Source organism: Anastrepha ludens, chromosome 6 (assembly GCF_028408465.1).
Source record: "Anastrepha ludens isolate Willacy chromosome 6, idAnaLude1.1, whole genome shotgun sequence".
NCBI classification, from domain to species: Eukaryota; Metazoa; Arthropoda; class Insecta; order Diptera; family Tephritidae; genus Anastrepha; species Anastrepha ludens.
Window position 1 is genome coordinate 71586809 of NC_071502.1, and position 20349 is coordinate 71607157.

Consider the following 20349-nt stretch of genomic DNA (forward strand, 5'->3'; position numbering starts at 1 on the left):
TTAGTCTTTCGCTGAGTAGGACAGAATTGTCCGTTAAGCTTACATTGCACACGTATTTATGTTGATGAATATGTGGTATACATATATAAATAACGCCATAAATCATGCAATGATGATAGAATAAGTAATTCTTTAAAATCTTAAAATTATAAATTTCGAATAATTTTTTTTTTCATTTTCACGAGACTCTATGCATGCAAGCGGCTACCGCGCCGGCGAGTTTACCGGTTCTTACATCGGTTGACCCTGTTTTCAATATTTACCGTGGAAATAAGTGGAAGAATATACTCGTAGAAGTATTTTTTCTAAGGTAATGGTAAGCACCTTAGTTCAAAAAGCGTGTCATGAAAACCCCTCTGCGGTGCGCAGGTTGCATGGAATCGTAGAACAAAAGCAAGGGTGCACTAAAATTTCTGGCAAAAACTCCACTTTACTTTAACCAAACTTTAACCATTCGAACCCAACCATTTTTTGTTTGTATGTTATGCGCTTACATGGAGTAAGTATAGGACCTAACGATTATTCATAAAACTGGAACTATTTGCATAAGGGCATTTATTACTATCTTAATTTTATGGCAAAAAACGAAAAACACGTTGAGAACTTTTCATTTCGACATCTATAAAATTGCGCCAATATAAGTTGCGCTTTTTTCACCGGAATTCTAAAATATATTATGTTTTTAGACTTTTACAAAAATAGTTTGGTAAAATATTAAGGTTTAGATGAGCAAGACCGCTTTAAAAAAATTTGAGTTTTTTATAAATAAATAAGAATAATTTTTAGAAATATTTTTTTCCGTAAATTCACCTCAGATAGTAGAAGATTTGCACTTAAAAGGTCTGCATAAAAATGTTTCAAATTTGTATCAATGGGATTAAAGTAATGATTGTACTTGTATACGTTTTCGATAAAATCTTGTAAAAAGAATAATCGGGCATTAGCACACCCACCTTCGACGAAATTGAGTTCAAATATTTTTACAGGTTGAATAATGTGTTTAACCTTCAGAACCAAAAACCAGACTATATGTATCGGAGGGGTTTTAACGTACTAATTTCGAATTTCAACTAGAAAAACACCTCAGGTTTTCGAGATATTCCGGCTTAGAGTGTAAAATATATGATGTTTGCTTATGTAACATCCGGGAGATTTTATTTTAAAGATTGTCACAGCATTTCAAAATACATCTTTCACCCGTTTCGATACGTAAAACATTCTTTATTTGTCTCTGATACGCCTTTGTGACTATATTCTTCTTTATATCTTTTTCTGTATTTTGTATTCTGTATAGTGAGGATCAAAAGTTAATAACTCCGGATGTTTAAGAGCTACATATGCTCAAAATGGGTTTACAGGAGGGAGATTTTTTGCTCGGAAACACTGGTATGGCCCTAAAAAAATGAAATATTTCATAACGCTACATAATTTCACATTCTATAGCCAGATATCCTAATACTATTTTTGAGAATCGTGTTTTGTATCTCGAAATCTTTTGAAAAAGTACAGTCTGCTTCCCGATTAAAAGATTTTGTAAGGCTGTTACTTGAGAGCTTCTGGCACTTCTAGGATGAAAGGTTATTCACCAAGGCTCTAACATATGTCTAAGGCAATATGTTATATTAAAATTAATGGCGTAATTAACATAACTATTACTATTTAATGCGATTCGATTTTAGTATATCTTCTTAAATAGCACAAAAATTCCTATTTATGGTGTACGTTTGGATATTTTTCCACAAATGGAGGGACCTACAGTTAACTCCGAACGGCAGAAAATTTTTATGAGGACCTTTTTCATGGCAGAAATACACTAGGAGGTTTGCTATAAGAAAATACTTTTCATTTTGGTTTTTCATGCACAGATATTCGAGCACACGCACTTCTGAATAATAGTCACGCACCAACCCATTCGGCTACGGTGGCCGCCAAATTGGCGGCCTACCTATAGTTATGTATAATTATGCGAAATAATCCAATCTAGTAAAGCGAATGGTTAGAGGTCGTAAGATCGAAAGGGTCTCAGTCCATTCGCAAATGTGAATGATATGGTTTAGATTGCTTTGGATTTGACGACGTATCACGCTTTAGTTGTATGGTTTTATGCGTGCTAATCACCCGCAGTATTAAGCATATAATTCACTATTAATTTTTTTTGTTTTGTTCCTTTATTAGAAACAATTTTTATTCATAAGTCGATATATACAAAAAGAATGGTCTGAATAAATTATAAAAATTGAAAATTCGTATACACTTTGAGTTAAGCACACATCTTCCACGTTTCCCTCTTTTCAACCCCAATAGCCATGACCATAGTAGTAGGGCTTGTGGTAGCCCCAATAAGGGCGATAACCATAGCCACCCCAACGTTTGTAACCGTATCCGCCATAGCCGCCATAACCACCATAACGGTGTCCGTAACCGCCATAGCCACCGTAACCGCCCCAGCCATAGCTGCGTGCGACTCGCTCAGCATCTCCAGCCTGTTCACCGCCTACATCCGCCACATCTAACAGACTGTTAGGCTTTACATTGCTTTTAGCAGCATGTTCTTCAACAGATATCGGCTGCAGAAGTGTGTCGGCTGCCACCTCTTCCAAGACTCTATCGGCGCGTGCACTAATTGCAAAAATCAAAGCAAATATAATGCAATAACGCATTTTGCGGTTCACTTTCGCACTATTGTTCTGTTCGGTAGCAAGTGAAAAATTTTACTGCATTTTTTCTAAAGGACTGGTCACTGCTTTTATAGGCTTCTGGGCACAGATGAATAGCAAGTAGCAGGTAGTTCAGAATTATATTTGTATACATAAATGAGCATTTGTAAGTAATTTTTGCTTGACTAAAACACATATGTACGTATGCAATGTGAGGGAGGCATATTAGCTGAAGATTAAAAGTTGCGCAATAAATTTGCTTTTATTAGTAGTAAAATCGGTGATAGTGACTTTTTTATGAATTATTTATAATTTATTGCATTTGCATGTAAATTAAATTGAAAGGCGAATCTATTACTCATTTTAAGCCTCAGCATAGCGTCATTGCGAAGAACAAAATATTTCAAGCAATTTTTGTTGTATTGTATATTTTTGATAGAGTCAGTTAGTTATTATACTTTAATTAATCCACCTTTTATTTTAATCGGCTATCCCTTTCCGGAAATAGCTCAAACCTAATTTTAGAATTAGTCACGATTAATAGTCTTATAAAACTTTAAGTGTAGCGTACTTAAGTGCTCATGAATGCTGGTGAATTATTTTGCAGTTTTGCTTAACGTTTTTGTTATGCGTCAGTTTTTAACAAAATTGTAAGGCATATTCCCCATGTGTTTTATCTCAATATATTTACTTACATGAGTACACTGTAAATAAAATAAGTATCTATTATTATAAAAACCTATGTAACTACATACATACGTGCCCATAAGAGGAAATAAAAATATGCGTTCGATATTTTAAAAGAAATCATAACAAAAAAAAAAAAAAACATTTATGAAAATAACTAAAAAACTACATATAATTTGATTTCGCTTGTCTTCAGCGAATTTTTCTAAAATCTTTTCTACCGTGGGATTAAAGATGTGCTGCCCCATTCAGCCGCTCTTGATACATCGCACTTCTGAAATATGTTTTGAGTCGACGAACTAATGCAAATGGTTTTCATTATCTCAAATTTTTATGGGAATATTTGGCAATTTATCTTTTCGGCAAACCAAATTTTTGTCTTTCCTCGAACTTTATATTGTTTACTATTTCAAGACTTAGTTATATCTTAACATCTTCAAAATCAACTTCCTGGGCATTACTATAAAAGGTAAATTGGTTGAATCTTGGTTGCCCTTGGGTTGACAAAGTAGATTAGCTAATGCCACATAGCCCATTTTCAGAATGAAATTAAAAAAAATGATTTAATCGTATTATTTAAGAATATACAATTTATTTGCATTTACAGAAGTGAAAATTTCGAACACTTTCGTCACATCGTGCTTTTTTACTACCTCATATTTATAACTTTCATACAACAAAAAAAAAACATTTTTCTAATAGCGGTCGCCCCTCGGCAGGCAATGGCAAACCTCCGAGTGTATTTCTGCCATGAAAAAGCTCCTCATAAAAATATCTGCCGTTCGGAGTCGGCTTGAAACTGTAGGTCCCTCCATTTGTGGAACAACATCAAGACGAACACCACAAATAGGAGGAGGAGCTCGGCCAAATACCCGAAAAGGGTGTACGCGCCAATTATATATATATTGTATATATATATATATAACAAATAGATTTCCCTTTTATACGCCTGAATAAGAGAATTAATTCCACTTTATGTGGCGCTCAAGGGCAATTTCATCGAGATCGTATTTGAATGTCAAGTATTACTACTTTTTCTTATGAGCGTCATATTCCACGTTTAATAATATAAAGAAGTAACTCAAAATTTTCTTCTTTGATGATTTTATCATAAATTAAATTAAGCTCCGGATGGAGGCGATAGATTTTTCTTTATTCGTTTTTATAAATACACCATGCCAAATTTGATTTTTTAAAATTAAATTGCATTAATAAGAAATAAAGCCATTTTTTACTAATAGGCAAATATTTTTTGTTATTTTTTTAAGGCAGGAGTAATAAAAAATTAATTTTCCAGCATTGAATAAATTCAAAAAGTTCAAATTATCTATTAAATTGATATTGTAATAATTAGAAATACTCCGTATGAAAGTAGTTTCAAGCCATCACTTACACAGTTTATTTAATCTAATTTAATTCTTCGAGCGCCCTTAATGGAAACCCCTATATATAGGTACAATTATAAAAATATTAAAAATTACATAAATTAGTTTTGCGGTTTTTAAATTATTTAATAATACTGAACATTTAATGCAAGCTTTTGAGAATGATTTCGCACTCAAATACGCTGGAAAGCATTTTTTTCGTTGTAGTAAGCACTTTATTGAACTGAAGCTGTCGGAATAGATTTAGTATGAAAAGCTGCTCTAAACTACTAGTGTATACTATTAATATGTATGTACTTTCATACTATACATATATGTATGTATGCGAAAAATTTTTCCTTGAAATTTGCATGGCTCATTAGTAAATTTTTATAGCTTTTTCACAATTTCACAATGTTTTATAATTCACTGGACAGGTGATGCGCTCTTCGGGGATTTATTCTCAAAGTGTACGACCGGTATTTAGAATGACGAATTATTCCTCTTATGTACATACATTTTTTCTGCCTTAATGTGTACACAAATATTACTGCATAAAGAAATTGTGTTTGTTTATTTACATAAAATCCATATGCGAAATGCATGGAAACACTTTAAGAGGGTTATAAAAAATGTTTCAAAGCAAAAAACTACACAAAATTAAATGTGTCACGTAAAGAACTTCTATGTGGAAGCATGCTTACACGTGCACACATACATATGTGGATGGTATAAATTCATCCAAGATGCTTGCGATGCTTTCATATGATGTGACTTTAAAGCAATTGTTGTTTCAGATTTTGGTTGATTTGAATAAAAATGCTGTTAAATTGTTAATGCGATAGCAAGATATTGTAAGTTATACAAAGGGGCAATAAACGGGTGATAGCGAAGATACAGAAAACTACTTTTGTGAGCGTATTTTATATTAAGTACGAAAAAAGAATTTAAAAAAAATGTTACTTATTATGTATGTACGAGTATATATCAATGTTAATTCTGCTTTAGAGCTATTTTCAAAATTTAGTGTTGAGGACTTAGCTTGAGACAACTTACTGATTAACTAGTCCGTAAGTCACCCACTGTACATAAATCCATAAACCATCATTTCGTTGCGATCGTCGTCCTTTTAACATCCGAAACAAAAAAGCAGAGGACGCGATTGCTATTGCAGTTATTTATAGGGTGGGCCATGAAAACTTTGCTTTTTGAATCGGCTATAAAAAAAAAATAATGAATATTTTTTCAAACTTTTTATTTTATTTTGAAAATTGAACATTGTCACTTATGAATGAAAAATAATATCGTTCAAATGACTGCCACGACTGGCTTTACATAAGGCCATTCGATCAACCCAATTTTTAAGCACATTTTCGATTGTTTGGGCCCTAATTTCATGAATGGCAACCTCGATTTCGTGTTTTAAAGCATCGATCGTCGCTGGATGGTTTGCATAGCATTTGTCCTTAACGGCTTCTAACAAAAAATAGTCCAACGGGCTTAAATCACAGCTCCGAGGCGGCCAATTGATATCGGAATTCAAAAACGGTAGCCAAAAGTTCGAGTGTAAATTTGGCAGTGTGACAAGTTGCACCATCCTGTGGGAACCAAATATCGTCCATATCATCCTCTTCAATTTTTGGAAACAACTCGTTGAGCATGTCACGGTAACGCTCGCCAATTACTGTAAACCTCGGCTCCTCGCTCATTTTCGAAAAAAATGGCCCTATGATGCCGCCAGACCAAAAACCGCACCAAACAGTGACTCGTTGGGGATGCATTTGCTTCTCTACAGTAACGTGTAGATTTTCTGAGCCCCAAATCCAAAAATTTTGCTTATTGACGTAGCCACCGATGTGAAAATCAGAAAAGAAGAAGAAGACTCACCACTTTGGAAATGGGTTTTCAATATTTCCCAATTTTGTTCAAGCGTATAGCGTCCCATTTCGTAAATGTCAAACCTTTAAGTAAATTATGAACACACTTGACATGTCATTTGTGTTACCACTCTCAAAAAAATAGGTGGTTCAAAAAGCAAACGCTATATGGCCCACCCTGTACATGTGCATTGAGAAAAAAAAAACGAAAAAAAGAAAAAACCGGTTTGGATGAAAGAATGGTTGCAAAATAGGAGTAATCGTTCTCATATTAAGTGTTTAGCACATATGGAAATGAGTTCTCCAGAGGAGTATACAATTTTTGTATTAACCCATGTCATTTTCCCGCTTACTCTTATGTCGACGAGGGTCAGTAAAAAAGTAAGAAAATCCACAAACTGCGCCACAAATTAGCAACAAATCCCAGGTAAGTGAAAATCTTCAATTACTTGGGATTTGTGCGCGCACTTCGCCATACACAGTGGGGTTTTTCCAACTGCAACAAACCGCTGCGAATTGTACCCTGTTTGTGGCCTGCCTTAAGCTGGTATTTCTTTAATAGCTACTTTCGATTCAGAACTTTCACAGAAACAAGTTAAAACGGGAAATCTGATTAAAAAGGTGAAAATTTTGTTGACAGTTGTGCATTTTGTAACTTTTGCATGAAAAATGATGCGAAAATTTATTTGATTATGTGAACACAAGCATCTGAAATTTAGAAAAATTACTTCAAATTAATTTCTATAAGTGATACAGTAAGTAAAAATATTGGTGTCAATACAAATTGAAGCTCCTTAACGCTCATAGCTGTATTGTTTGCCATGCCTCTATACCAAATGAGCACTCACCGTAACTCGTACGAGCTCTTCGGCCTCGGTGACCCCCAGTGGAATTGTCACCTTAAAATGTTTGTAAAACAATTTAATCCTCTAGCGGCCTTAAATTTTCATTGTAACTGTTTTGGGAGAGGGCAAAAAATGCCGATTTAGGAAAAATGTAGATGGTCAAAATGAACTCAGAGAGAATTCTCGTTAAATTATAGAAATCTAAAATTCCGATCTTCTGAGCTAACTCTGTCTTCGGAAAAGTTGTTCTTGGCAACATCCTCTTTCATAATTATTAGCGGTTGTTCATATTAATTAGCTGGATTGTTTTCAAACCCACTTGTGACTGTTGGAATCAATCTAGCATAAATATTTTCCCTTATAGAGGACTATTTTTTATGTAGACACTAATTTTAAGACGTGTTTGTCCGAAAACGCGTCAAGGAGCAATAAATAATACTCTCGGTCATTTGGGTGCTCTAATAATATATATACATATGTATGTACTTGTTTGTACATACTTGCATACATATACGCCAACATATTACACATGTAATGACTCACCGTGATGTCGTGCACTGGCTTTGTCAACTACGTAACTAATTTTTATGAATTTTCATTATTCCATTGACCAACTCTCAATTGAATGCCCCCAAAGGTCTGCAGATCAAACACTCCAATAACAATGCATTTCGCTTAAAATTGAATTTGCTTTCCTGGCATAAAAAAGTGCGCATCTTCACAGTCTAGCAGAGCGGTGGCATACAGTGCATGTGAAAAGGTGCCGCACGCATAGCCAACATCAATTGCATGTTACCGGGTCGCCAGCGAGCAACGGTGCAAGGGCGCCTTACACTTTGTGGAGATGTACAATTGGGGTTACGAGTATACGCAAAAATATTGCCAGCAAAGAACGGAAAGTGCTTTGGCACGATAGGCTTCAATTGCATAGAAAAAGTAACAATAATAAAATTACTTTAATCATATTTTTTTTAATTTTAATAAAATCTTTGGCGAGGAGGCAATAAGCGAGTGATTCGCCGCATCACCCAGCGACTTCAGCGTTCATAGTTGGCAGCTAAAGGGTGCTACATTCATACATACATACATAGTTGCTATTGCTGCTGGCGGAGTAGATGAAGATGATGCTAGGGAAACCGACAGACAGACAGACAACGATTGAGCGAGCGAGCAAGTAAAAATTGCAACAATTTATAATTTTGACAGCTTAACTAATGTTTCAGATTTGCTTAGCGTTCACTTGCTTGAGTGGAGCTATCCACATACATACATCCATACATACACATAAACGCGATTGACTGCAGCGTTAAATTTGCTAGCTGGCGCAGTAAAATTGGAAGTCGGAAGATAACTCGCACTGAGGCAGTGTGTCAGTGTGCAATAAGACAACAGCAATAACAAAAAAAATGTAAACAAGAAAAATAAGCGAAAATAAGCTGGCGTATTGGATGGAGTTCATGTCTCGCGATGCTGCATTACAAAATTGTTTTATTTCTATTTATCTATGTATGTATATGCTAGTATGATTGTTGTTGGGATGTGTATGAATGTGTATATGCCGGTGGAGTAGGTGTTCACTTGTGTGGCGCTCCCAGTACGGCATAGTTTTCGCACTGCACCATTGATGCACTTTTTTATAACTGTGTTTTGTTTTTGCTGCTGCTATTGTTTTTTCCTTTTCTGTTTTTGTTTTTTTTTCTAACAATTTGCAACAGGCCACGCTGAAAGAATTTGATTTGAATTTATTTTAAAAAGCCTTTGAGACATAATTTTACTGCCATTAATTTTGTTGTTGCTATTGTTGTTGACATTATTTGCGTGTTGCTTGTTTCTGACAAATGTTGCTGTTGCTAAGCTGCGTCTATATGCTTCTTTGAAAAAAAACAAAAAAAACATTGGTGTGAGTTGAGTTGAATTGAGTTGAGGCGTTACTTCAGCGTCTCTGGACAAAATCAAGTTGACTTGAGTGGCGAATTTTGATTTGTTTTGAAGTGAGTTGATAATGGTTTTGGTAACATTTGGCAAACGAAGCGAAACAGTGCCTGAAATTAATTTTGCTGCATATTTTTATGTAAAAATTTTTACATGCAGATGATTTGAATGCACAGTAAGAAAAATGTAGGGGCTTTTCATTTGATTTAGTACTTCATTTGATCGACAACGTCTTTACTGAGTATTTAGAGATAATATTTATAATATACAGTAATTTAATAAGAGCGCGGATTTTCTTTTATAAATGAAGCCCAACTAAATTTGTAATTTTGTTTTGTTTCATCACGTGTTTTAGAATGAAACACAATATCCGCTAAACTCACATAAGTAAATCTTCGCATAAAAAAATTTTCAATGACTTTTTGACTGAAAATCAATGTCCATTAATTTATTTTATAAAACATTTACTTCTGACTCATTGGTTTGAGAATATATCAAACTATCGTGCTTAGGATGACGCTAATTCAAAAATAGATCAGCAAATACTGATAAGCACTTTTTGGGTTAGCGTGTGTGTCAGGGACATCATTAGTCCATTATCGTTATTGGTAAGCGCGAATTTTTAGTTCTTTATATCGTCGAGTAGCTATGTAAGTAGTCTATGAATAGTGAAATAGACTCTACAGCGAGTAAAACCATCACTTCTTTAGGACGGCTTTGGAGGACGGACAAATATTCTGGAGAAATCAACTTGAGAATTAACCACTTAGATATTGTAACTTGACCTGAACTTCTTCGTGTTTAGTTTTGATAGAACATTCTTATCATTTGTGTTGTTGTTGTTTGTATTTATATACCCGTTGTCCAGATATAAGAAATTTTTATGATCTACCTTTTTTAATCCAAAACTATCACTATATGACTAAAAAACACTCAGCAACCGATTGTACAAAGAAATTGGATCTTCTGATGCTTGGGCAAAAGAAATTGCAAACTTATCTAGTCCTACAGCGAATCAATGGCAATGTCAAGCAGTACCTGATTGTTTTAAACTACAACTATTCATTTCTTTTCCTTTAATACAAAGCAACTTTGAAAGCAGCAAGTTTAATACCTGAATATTTTTATTTATTTGCTATTTAAGGAATTTAAATCTTGCTAAATAAACCAATCATGGCCTTGGTCGTATTCTTAATGTATATGTATAAATTATTATTAGTAGTAGTGTATCCACATATTTAACTGTCATGGTCAGTTTATTGGAATCAAAACTCAGTACAAAGACATAAAAGCCAACTAACAAAAATAACTAATGGACGTTTAAATACATACATATATGTATGTAGTATTATCAGTATAAAAAATTATCAACTTAAAACAAAAAAAAAAGTTATTATATTTGCGCAAATGGCTTAAAACTGTTTTGTGGTCGGTCTTTAGCTCTTGGGCGATGCTGCGATTACTAATATGCCGGTCAACTTTTATTATTATTTCTGATTTTATCGACATTACCGTAATTTTCTTTAACATCAAAAATGCCTGAACGAAATCGACGAAAACAAAATTGGACGTAAATAGCTTTTACAGCATCTGCTCCATAAACCCCATTCACAATTTCATCGGTCTTGCATCTTCGCCTTTAACAAAGAAAAACTATGAAATGTGCCGAATTTTCTCTTTATTGAATCCCTTTGTTAACACTCATCCTATTGTGATACCCACAACTAAATGGAACAAACAAATAGCAAAAGATTTTTTTAGTGTCAAATGTCACTTTAATAACGAGCATAAACTTTAAATTGTTTGATCGATACTATACGAGATATCGATCAATATAGCCATCTACCGAGAAAATAATGGATGGATATTTTTCCCCCAACTAAAATAATTTATAAGTACACTTAGGTTAAATTGCATACACTACGGCACAATAAAAGTTACATTTAGAACGATGATGTCGTCCCCTTAGTATAACAATAGCCTATGTGCTCATAGGCTATTATTTTTTTTACTGAATTTTTGGATTCTCCATCGTCGATTTTATATGTGGTCAAAATTTTATCAAATTCTAGTTCCACAAAGTGGGTCAAAACGTCAGTCAAAAAATAATAAATATTTACAGACATAACGAGATTTGAGTGAGAGCTACTTTCGACAAAAAGTTTGAAATTCATTTTCTCAAAACATCAAAAAATGTATAGGCTATTTTAATACTAAGGGGACGATGTGTTGATAGCGAAAACGAAGACGACCTGCAGAGATTACTGGTCAAATTTTGCACGAGGCTTCATCCTTTAAGGTGCAGATATCGGTGGCAAAGGCCAAGGCAATAGTAATATCCAAACATCCAAATCGATGGAAGTTGGTGATTAGCAATAAGCCAATAGAACAATTCATGGGGTTCACATAGTTGAGGCCACAAAAAACCAGCAGTAAGAATCTCACGAAAGAAGTTAATATATCGGCAAACAAAGCAGCAATACTATCTGGCTAAATAAGATCAGCGATATGGAAGAACAAATACATGAACATTGAAAGCAAGAAAAGATATAGTATGTAAGTCATGCGTTCGGCCGATTATAAGGTATGCGACGGAAACAAGAGCACACACTTCCATAACTCAGTAGATTATTAGCACTGTCGAATTAAAACACTACGGAAAATAACAGGATACACATTGCATGATAGTAGACCAAATGACGAAATTAGAGAGATCTGTAATGTAGCATACGTAAGCCGGTGGATAAGAGAAAGGAGAGATCAGAGAGACAGATCATGTTCCCAGAATTTCGAGCGAACGCATAGCAAGTACGTAGATGAACGGCAGAATAATCCGCATTGGACTACTCGGACGGCCATCGAAGAGACGGCACGAATGCTGGACATCCGAACCCACTGAACTACAGTAAAAGTTATCCAAAGATATTGCTGTAAACAGGAATTTTCCTAAATAAACGAGGAAGAAGAAGAATTGCATTTTAAGCTAACCAAAAGCGTTTATTGAGGAAAACTGAACTGAAAATATGTATTTGGTGTATATGTGGATATACAAAATGTTTACAAATCATTTACAGAAATATCCATATTTATCACTACTTGGGATGTTGCCTCTCATCAGCTCGAAAAAAATTCAAAAACTTCAAGCACAATAAATTAAAGCAGCATGCAGAAGTGGCAAAAACGAGTTGCGCGCTTAAGCAGGAATAGTACCGATCATAAACTGGTTTCAAGTATAAGTCACGTATTATCTCTCCTGAATGCAAATATTTAACCAACTACATATATATGAAATAGGCCTCCAAGCCTTTTGTGGATACGAAACATCAAATTACAAGAAACGTTTTTTTGACTAGCGATCAGCCATCGACAGCCTTGAAAAGTAGTTGATAACAAAGCTCAACGGGTTCAGCAATACTTAGCAATGATAGCTTAGATTACTCTAGATTTCTTAGAATGTAAATCCACCCCCCATATTCTACAGTGTATCTCATACGCTTAGGGTGTTATACTTTATGATTATAACTATGCGGCTTATTAAAGCATTTTTAGGTTGTCACTTTTGAAAAGGTTATAAACAAATTTTCTAAGGTGCGCAAGCGCATGCATGACACCAATGGAATGCGACAGCCAACAACTAAATGAAATTATTAATAATAATCGTAGGAAATAATAAATTGAGTTAAACAAATTTTCTATTTGATTTGAATTCGGTTTCTTTTTTTTAATTTTTTATTACGTTTAGGTAGTTAATTTATTACAAATAAACACGCGTACTTATAAAGCACCTTTGAATACTTTAATCACTGATTTTCACCAATCATTTCATCTTCTTTTTTTCACACGCATGCACTCACGCACGCACACTTCTCCTCACTTCACTTCCACTGGCTGACGACGTGCCACCTCAGCTGCTGCATGTGCTGCAGCCGAAATTTCTTGAGGAATATTTGTTCCTTGTGGCACGAAACCATTTTCGTCAGCGGTGTAACGTACCTCGACCAGCTGACCATCAGCATCGTAGTAGCGATAAGAGCCAGACACTTCCAAAGTTTCATCGTCAGTGCCGGCATTCCTGACAATACCAACCTCTTCGCGTTGACTGCCGTCGGCACCCTCATAAGAGAAAACAAAAGAGCCATCATCCTTGCGTTCTGCCAAAGATTTAACAATAGGCACAAAATCCTTCACTGGCGCAGCGGCTACGGCCACAGGCGCAATAGCTGGTTTGCCGATCAGTGGACGATCGCGGATTGTGACAGCTGTGGTTAGCGCAAAAGCTGAAGCGCAAATAAATAGGAGAATACACTGGATAGGAAATACATAGAAATTGATAAAAAAATAATTATTATAATAAAAAAGGAGCAATAATGAAAATTAACTAAATTTTTTATAAGGAATAAAACTTATAATTTGGTACTCACAGAATTTGCCATTTTTTGTGCAGTAGGATATTTTCTAAATTAACAATTAATTAATTAACAAATATGTCCGCTGTTCGTGTGAAGTTATTATAGCACCTAGAACAGAATAAGTATGTGTTTGCGGCACATTGGCACCTCTCTTTTTATACTCGTGAGCAGAATCATGAAAAAAACTTACCTCATTCTGCTTCTTTCTTTTTTGTCTCAATACTATCTTCATTCACGCGTGTGAGCTTAATTTTTGTTTTTGCTATCCGCCTTATTTCTATTATATAATATTTGTAAGTAATTCATTGCTAAAAAATTCACAATGAAATTCTTAAATGAATATTGAAGAGGTAGAAAGTAGACCGAATTTTTATATTCGAAAATAGAAATGTGCAGAAATTTTATAAATTAAATTGCGTGGTAGAAGTTTTAGAGAAAATGGGAGTGGCGACGCTGTGATAAAATTAAATAATATCAAGACACATTAAGCACACGAATGCTGTGTGCAAACAATGGAGAACTAAGAACTGTGGCAGAAGGTTAACGAAAGAGTTTTGATATGGCTCTAACAGTCAGGTACAATATTAAAACCATCAATAAATATGCCCACGTCTTTTAAAATAAATGTTTAAGTTGGAACTGGAAACTTTAAAAACTAATACTAAGTTTTGCTTGCCCTAATCACTATTAATCCGTTCCGGTACGTTTTATTCTCATGTATGAATACGCCGTTGACAAATTATAAATATACTACTAATTTTTTTATAAAAATCTAGTTCATACCAAAACAAAAACCATATAACGAAAATTTTCAAATTTTTATAACATTTTTCATAATTTCATCAAAACTTTCAACTTTTTAACAAAAATTCGTATATTAAAATTTCGAGTATGCAGTTATATAGCTATACAAAAATTCTATATTTGAAAAAACAAAATGCTAGCTTCAAAGTAGATGATGTAGATCGAATATCGACTGCCAGGCCTCCATGGCGCAAAGGAGTTACTGGGAAAGAAATAACAAATAAATTAACACGGAAAAACGCGGTCTTCCAATCTGTAGCTTAGTAAAAGGTAAATTCTCCTCTCTTATTCAGGAAGTATAGGAAAGACAATGATGGGTAGTTTAACCAGAAAGCGATTTAAAGGTTGTTTGGAATTAAATAATAATAATTTGAGAATTATGACGAGAATTCTAACAGGGCTATGTAGATTGAACTATCGTCTTATTAACTTGGAAATATATTCCAATGGAACTAGCAGGTTCTGTAGGCATAAGCGGAACAAATGGCTGGCTACACACACATATTTTACCAGAAGAGGAAATAAAACTCAACCAAATAGGACAAATGCTAAAATTAATTGAAGAAGTAGGGCTCAGAGAAATAATCTGAATCCATGAAGGGCGCATTAGATCTTTCAGGTTACAGTGTATTTCACATGCAACCTCTTCCCACCAAGCTAGAATAAACATAAACCTCTACATCTAATAAAATAAATTGCGAAATATCTACATTGTACGCTAATAACAATTCACAGAAATTTTGTATGTTTAAACCTACATATATTTAGATAACTTTTTTTACCATGAAATTTTGAAATGTTGATTATCACGCCGCAAGTCTCGAATGTATCAATTATTTCCTATTACTATTAAAATTTTGAAAGGAAAAATAAAATACCGCCAAAAATTTCCTGTTTATATGTATGTGCAAGACTCTACTAAGCGGGTTAGGCGGGTATAAGCAGGCAAAACAAAGATGGAAATGTTTGGCCCATCTTCTCTCTTATTTGAGGTGTGATTCTGATGTTCACTTCGCCGCTTAGTTTCAAAATATTGTGTATCGTCACTAGTAACGATCATTTTAAGAAACTTTGAGCAGATTTTCGCATATTTAATAAAAGCACAATGCTCAATTTTGTCGAATATTTTTCTGTCGTCCGAAATTCATTTCCCGGCTGAAGTACAATACATTCTTATTTTATAATAGTTTCGCGATAGCACAATACTGGGTTTATATAAAGAATTGAAAAAATGTGTAAAAAAAAGTTAGCTGCAGAAGTTGAAGAGACGAGGAAGAGGAAGAAACAGAAGAAACATTCCTTTATAATTATCCGGGCTTAGTTAGGAGTAGAGCAAAGATGTTAGGGAAATACTATTTTCACCCTCTTAGGGGACTATCCGGTGTTGGGATAAAACCTGTCCTGTGCTTCATAAGAGCATGATAAATAAATCCTGAGGTTCCCGTATAACGCAATGGTACTTCAACGGACCAACATGATCTAAGTGAGTTGACTATATTTAAAACCGAGTGCCACAAACACCTAACTTAGCCCTATAAAAAGTTAATTTTTTCAGAATTTTCCTTTTTTCTCTTCCTTACATGGAGTCTGGAAACAAAAGATGGGACTGTTCACTGAACAAAGTTTAATAGGTAAACAAGCAGCAGGTGTGGATGTTCCTTGAAGTCGGTACGCCGACATAGTTGTAGAAGCTGTAAAAAACGAACTCACATATCTGCTTTAAGAGAATGCATCTCCACGTGTATTGATTTATTTCATCAGGGACCTGAATAGTTGGAGGAGGATTATATATATATATATATATAATTGGCGCGTACACTATTTTTTTTTGGGTGTTTGGCCGAACTCCTTCTCCTATTTGAGGTGTGCATCTTGATGTTGTTCCACAAATGGAGGGACCTACAGTTTTAAGCCGACCCCGAACGGCAGATATTTTTATGAGGAGCTTTTCCATGGCAAAAATACACTCGGAGGTTTGCCATTGTCTGCCGTGGGGCGACCGCTGTTAGAAAAATGTTTTTCTTAATTTTGGTGTTCCACCGAGATTCGAACCTACGTTCTCTCTGTGAATTCCGAATGGTAGTCACGCACCAACCCATTCGGCTACGGTGGCCGCCGTAACTTATAGTCAAGTGGAGGATTAGCTTATAGTTAAATGTTGTATTTCAACAGGTCTCCATCTTTGGTCTAAAAGTGCCGCTGGATCTAGCGGTTGCCATTTCAGCCTAATCTTACTCATGTGTAGGTGGGGCCATTATAGATGATTCTGCCTAGTTTTCAAGCACACTTCCTTCTTAGACAAAGAGCCTAAATCAATATACTACAGATATGTGCAAAACATGTATATCGTTGGGAAGATATTTATATCTAAGCATCGAATATAAGTTTTTAATAGGGTTGAAAAAGAACTTGTGGGTTTTAGAACATCATTTAACCAGTTTTATTACTAGTTTGATTAATCATGCCCGAATTAGATGCCCATTTAATAACGTTTTTACATTTTGTCGCAAAACAGGCTTTACCGTGCATGTTCGAGTAAGTTAATAATATCTGCTCATAGAGCTATAGCGGTGAAAATATTCTGAGGCTTAACACTTCTTAACCGAGTTGTTATTATCTTATATCTTTTTTATTTAATTGGCCTTTAATATCAGACAATAGAAAGTCACCTGCGTATGGTATTTAACAGCATGACTTTCAATATACTTGAAAGAAACAAGTCTTCATACAAGTGTGCCATTATAGAGAGTTTGAGAGCAGCCTATTAGATAAATAACCCTCGTCAACATAAACCTCCGAAACTAAATGAAAATTTGCAAACCTGAAATTTATTACATAGGAGAAGCATTATCAAAATGGTAAAATTTATAGATATTTAATCCCAATTTTCACACTTCACTTTTACTCTAAAACGAAAATCTTTGCGTACAGGCAATTATTGAGTAACTTGTACACTTGTACGAGTATTAGAAGTTTGAATGCGAATTAATGACCATAGCTTTGATTTTACAGCCGATTTCAACCACTGACTGTCACTTGAGTGGCTTGTATAAGTACATATATATGTAGGTGTACTTATGTATATATAAATGTATATATGTAGATTGATGACGTGAAAAGGCAATGCTGCAATTGAGAAACATTGTTATTGCTTCCAATCATGGCGATATCTTGATGGTTTCGATTGTATAATTACGCTGGCAAGAAAGATGTCTTTACGTAATCGTGATTTTGTGCGTGGCTACCATTCAGCCGGTCCGATTTCGAGTTCACTGTGAGCTTATAACATCAAAAAAGGAAATGTTTATGTTTTTTTGTTAATTACGATTGCCGCAATTGAAAGCCTCCGAGTGTGCTTCTGTCATGAAAAAGCTTCTCTGAGAAAACATGAAGCTGTAGATCCCACCATTTATAGTAGAAATTTATCTAAGTTAAAATATGAGAAGCTACTTACCTCCAGCAGCCCCCTCCGAACGAGGCAATATGTACTTATGCACGATATAGAAAGAGAGAAAGAGAGAGAGAGAGAGAGAGATGTATACTGTCAAAAAAGTACCGGGAGTTGATCACGGTTTAAATGGATTTTTTAACTTAAAATAAGTCACATGTCAAAAGAGGAATATTATCTAGCCGTTATGCGGTATTTGAGAAAGCAAAATCTTCGAAAAGAGGCCTGATTTGTTGAAAAAACTATTGTTTGATTCTTTTTATGATCATGCGCCAGCTTAAAATGGTAAGCATTACCATTTCGACCATCCTGTTTTCAGTAGATAGACAGCATAAAAGAGAATTCGAAGTAAATGGCGAAAAATGCATTTGAACAATACTTTCACGATTTAATTGTTCATTGGCATATTTGTTTGTAAAGGGTCTTCCTAGATGTCGATTGGTTCTCAACAGAACGTCCTATTTTTGACATGTCACTCCTTTTTCTAACCTCGACAGAACCAGTTCCTTGATATTTTTTCCCAAGCTTTGAATTGCCGACTCATTTGAACATTTTTTTCCACCGAAAGAATCACGAATTTTCGTGATATGTTATTCTTAAAGGTCGACCATTGTCATAATAAATTTCAGTAATTCTAAAACCTTATTCTATTGTCAAAATTGTACCTACAAATGTCAAAGATGGCATAAAGCGAAGATATCGTATTAGGAATTATTCGCTACTGGCATCTATAATTTTGGAAGGTGTATGAATAAGATATATTTTGTGTTTAATTGACCAATTCTGGCACTTTTTGAACATACTGTATATGCGTAAGATCTATAATAAGATGAAAAATATATGATGAAATGTAAACAAACAAAGAATTTATTGTGCTGATAAACTTCATGGCATTATTATTAGATAAATAACGCCGACAGATGAGAACCTAATCAAACGCGAACTTCTTCTTGTTGACTACAAACAAAAGCAATTATTTGATAGATTTCAACTCACAGCTTATTTGGCAGAAAATTAATTAGCAATTTGCCGCTTTGAACTTTAAAAATAAACTAAAAAGAGGGGTTTATAAAGGGTGCTGCCTTCGAGTATAATTGTAATAACGGAGTTGGAAATTGAAAGAGAGCTACATATAAGCGCTTGATGTCATGATTGAATTTATGATATTCGAATTTATAATATTTGAGAGTGAATCAAATAATAGACTTATATTTTGAGTGGATAATAATAATTAAGTTGCTTATTTTCAAACCTAAAAGATTCACGAGGTAAAAATACTTTATCCAGTTGACAAAGTCTCCGATATTTCTAAAAAAATCCCCCGATAGGTATATAGTACACTACCAGATGTTGTTTAGTCTTTTTCTTTGCGATTCATCGCTGAAAATGATTTTGAATGCTTTGCCACGAGGGTAGATCAATCTGCCAGTTCACAAGAGTTATATTTATATATATAGCTGCCTTACACGAGTGTGACCTCGAAATATACTTAACCAACTTCGTTTTAGTCTATAAATAGCCACTTCGGATTATTATTTCCTTCCAAATGTGGAAATTAGCTTTGGAGAAAATAAGTATGGTAATTTTTGAAGGGCTAGACTTTTTATCGACGGAACAATAAAATACATCAAAATGAATAAAAAGCGTAAATATAATAAACTTAATAACCTTTTTAAGTAATATAGAATAAAATGGCGGGTGTACACTGTTCCTCGATGGCTTTCACGGTGAACAAAATGTTTGTTTCTATGATAAAGGGTGAATAATGTAGGAATGAAAACTTTTCCAATTGTCATTCAGCTATGAAAATACTAAATAAGGTTTGTTATTTCATCATGCTGAGCATGTGGGAATTATTGAAAATAAGCAATCTATGCCAACAAGTAAAATCGCCACTATTGGGGCGAACAAAAATCCACAAGTGTTCGACCAAGCATCAATGCATCTACAAAGATTGACTATTTAATTCGGTTTATGGCATGGCGGCATATTTGCGTCTCAACTCTTTAAAAATGGTGAAAAATACACTGATAATGTCAGTTGTACGCTATATAAAGCGATGTTACGCTACTTTTGGTGGTCAAAGCTCGACAGCATCGATATAACCAATCTGTCAATCGAATAAGGCGCTAAATGCCCTACAATTAGCGCAAGCTCGAAGGTGTCAAGAAGAAACGTGACAACTGGGTAATTTCATGACGAACGTCTTGACACCTTGACGATTATTTTCTCTGGAGCTATGTCAATCTACGCTACCAAGCGAACAATTTTGGTCGAGCTCAAAGCCAACTTTCAAGGCGTCATTGCCGGAAAAACACCGCAATAT

At 34.6% G+C, this 20349-nt stretch overlaps 2 protein-coding genes across 2 annotated transcripts in view; one reads left to right on the forward strand and one right to left on the reverse strand.

Moving 5' to 3' along the window:
• The window catches only part of LOC128866869 (putative uncharacterized protein DDB_G0271606), an 88807-nt gene that overhangs the window by 31536 nt on the left and 36922 nt on the right, over positions 1–20349 (forward strand). The gene's annotated exons all lie outside the window — the stretch shown is intronic.
• Positions 13075–13877, reverse strand: LOC128866870 (larval cuticle protein 65Ag1-like). Its single transcript, XM_054107903.1, has 2 exons — positions 13784–13877; positions 13075–13667 (listed from the first exon to the last, which is right to left on the reverse strand). Exons 1-2 carry the CDS (start codon positions 13793–13795, stop codon positions 13233–13235), a joined length of 447 nt encoding a protein of 148 aa, XP_053963878.1. The 5' UTR covers positions 13796–13877; the 3' UTR covers positions 13075–13232.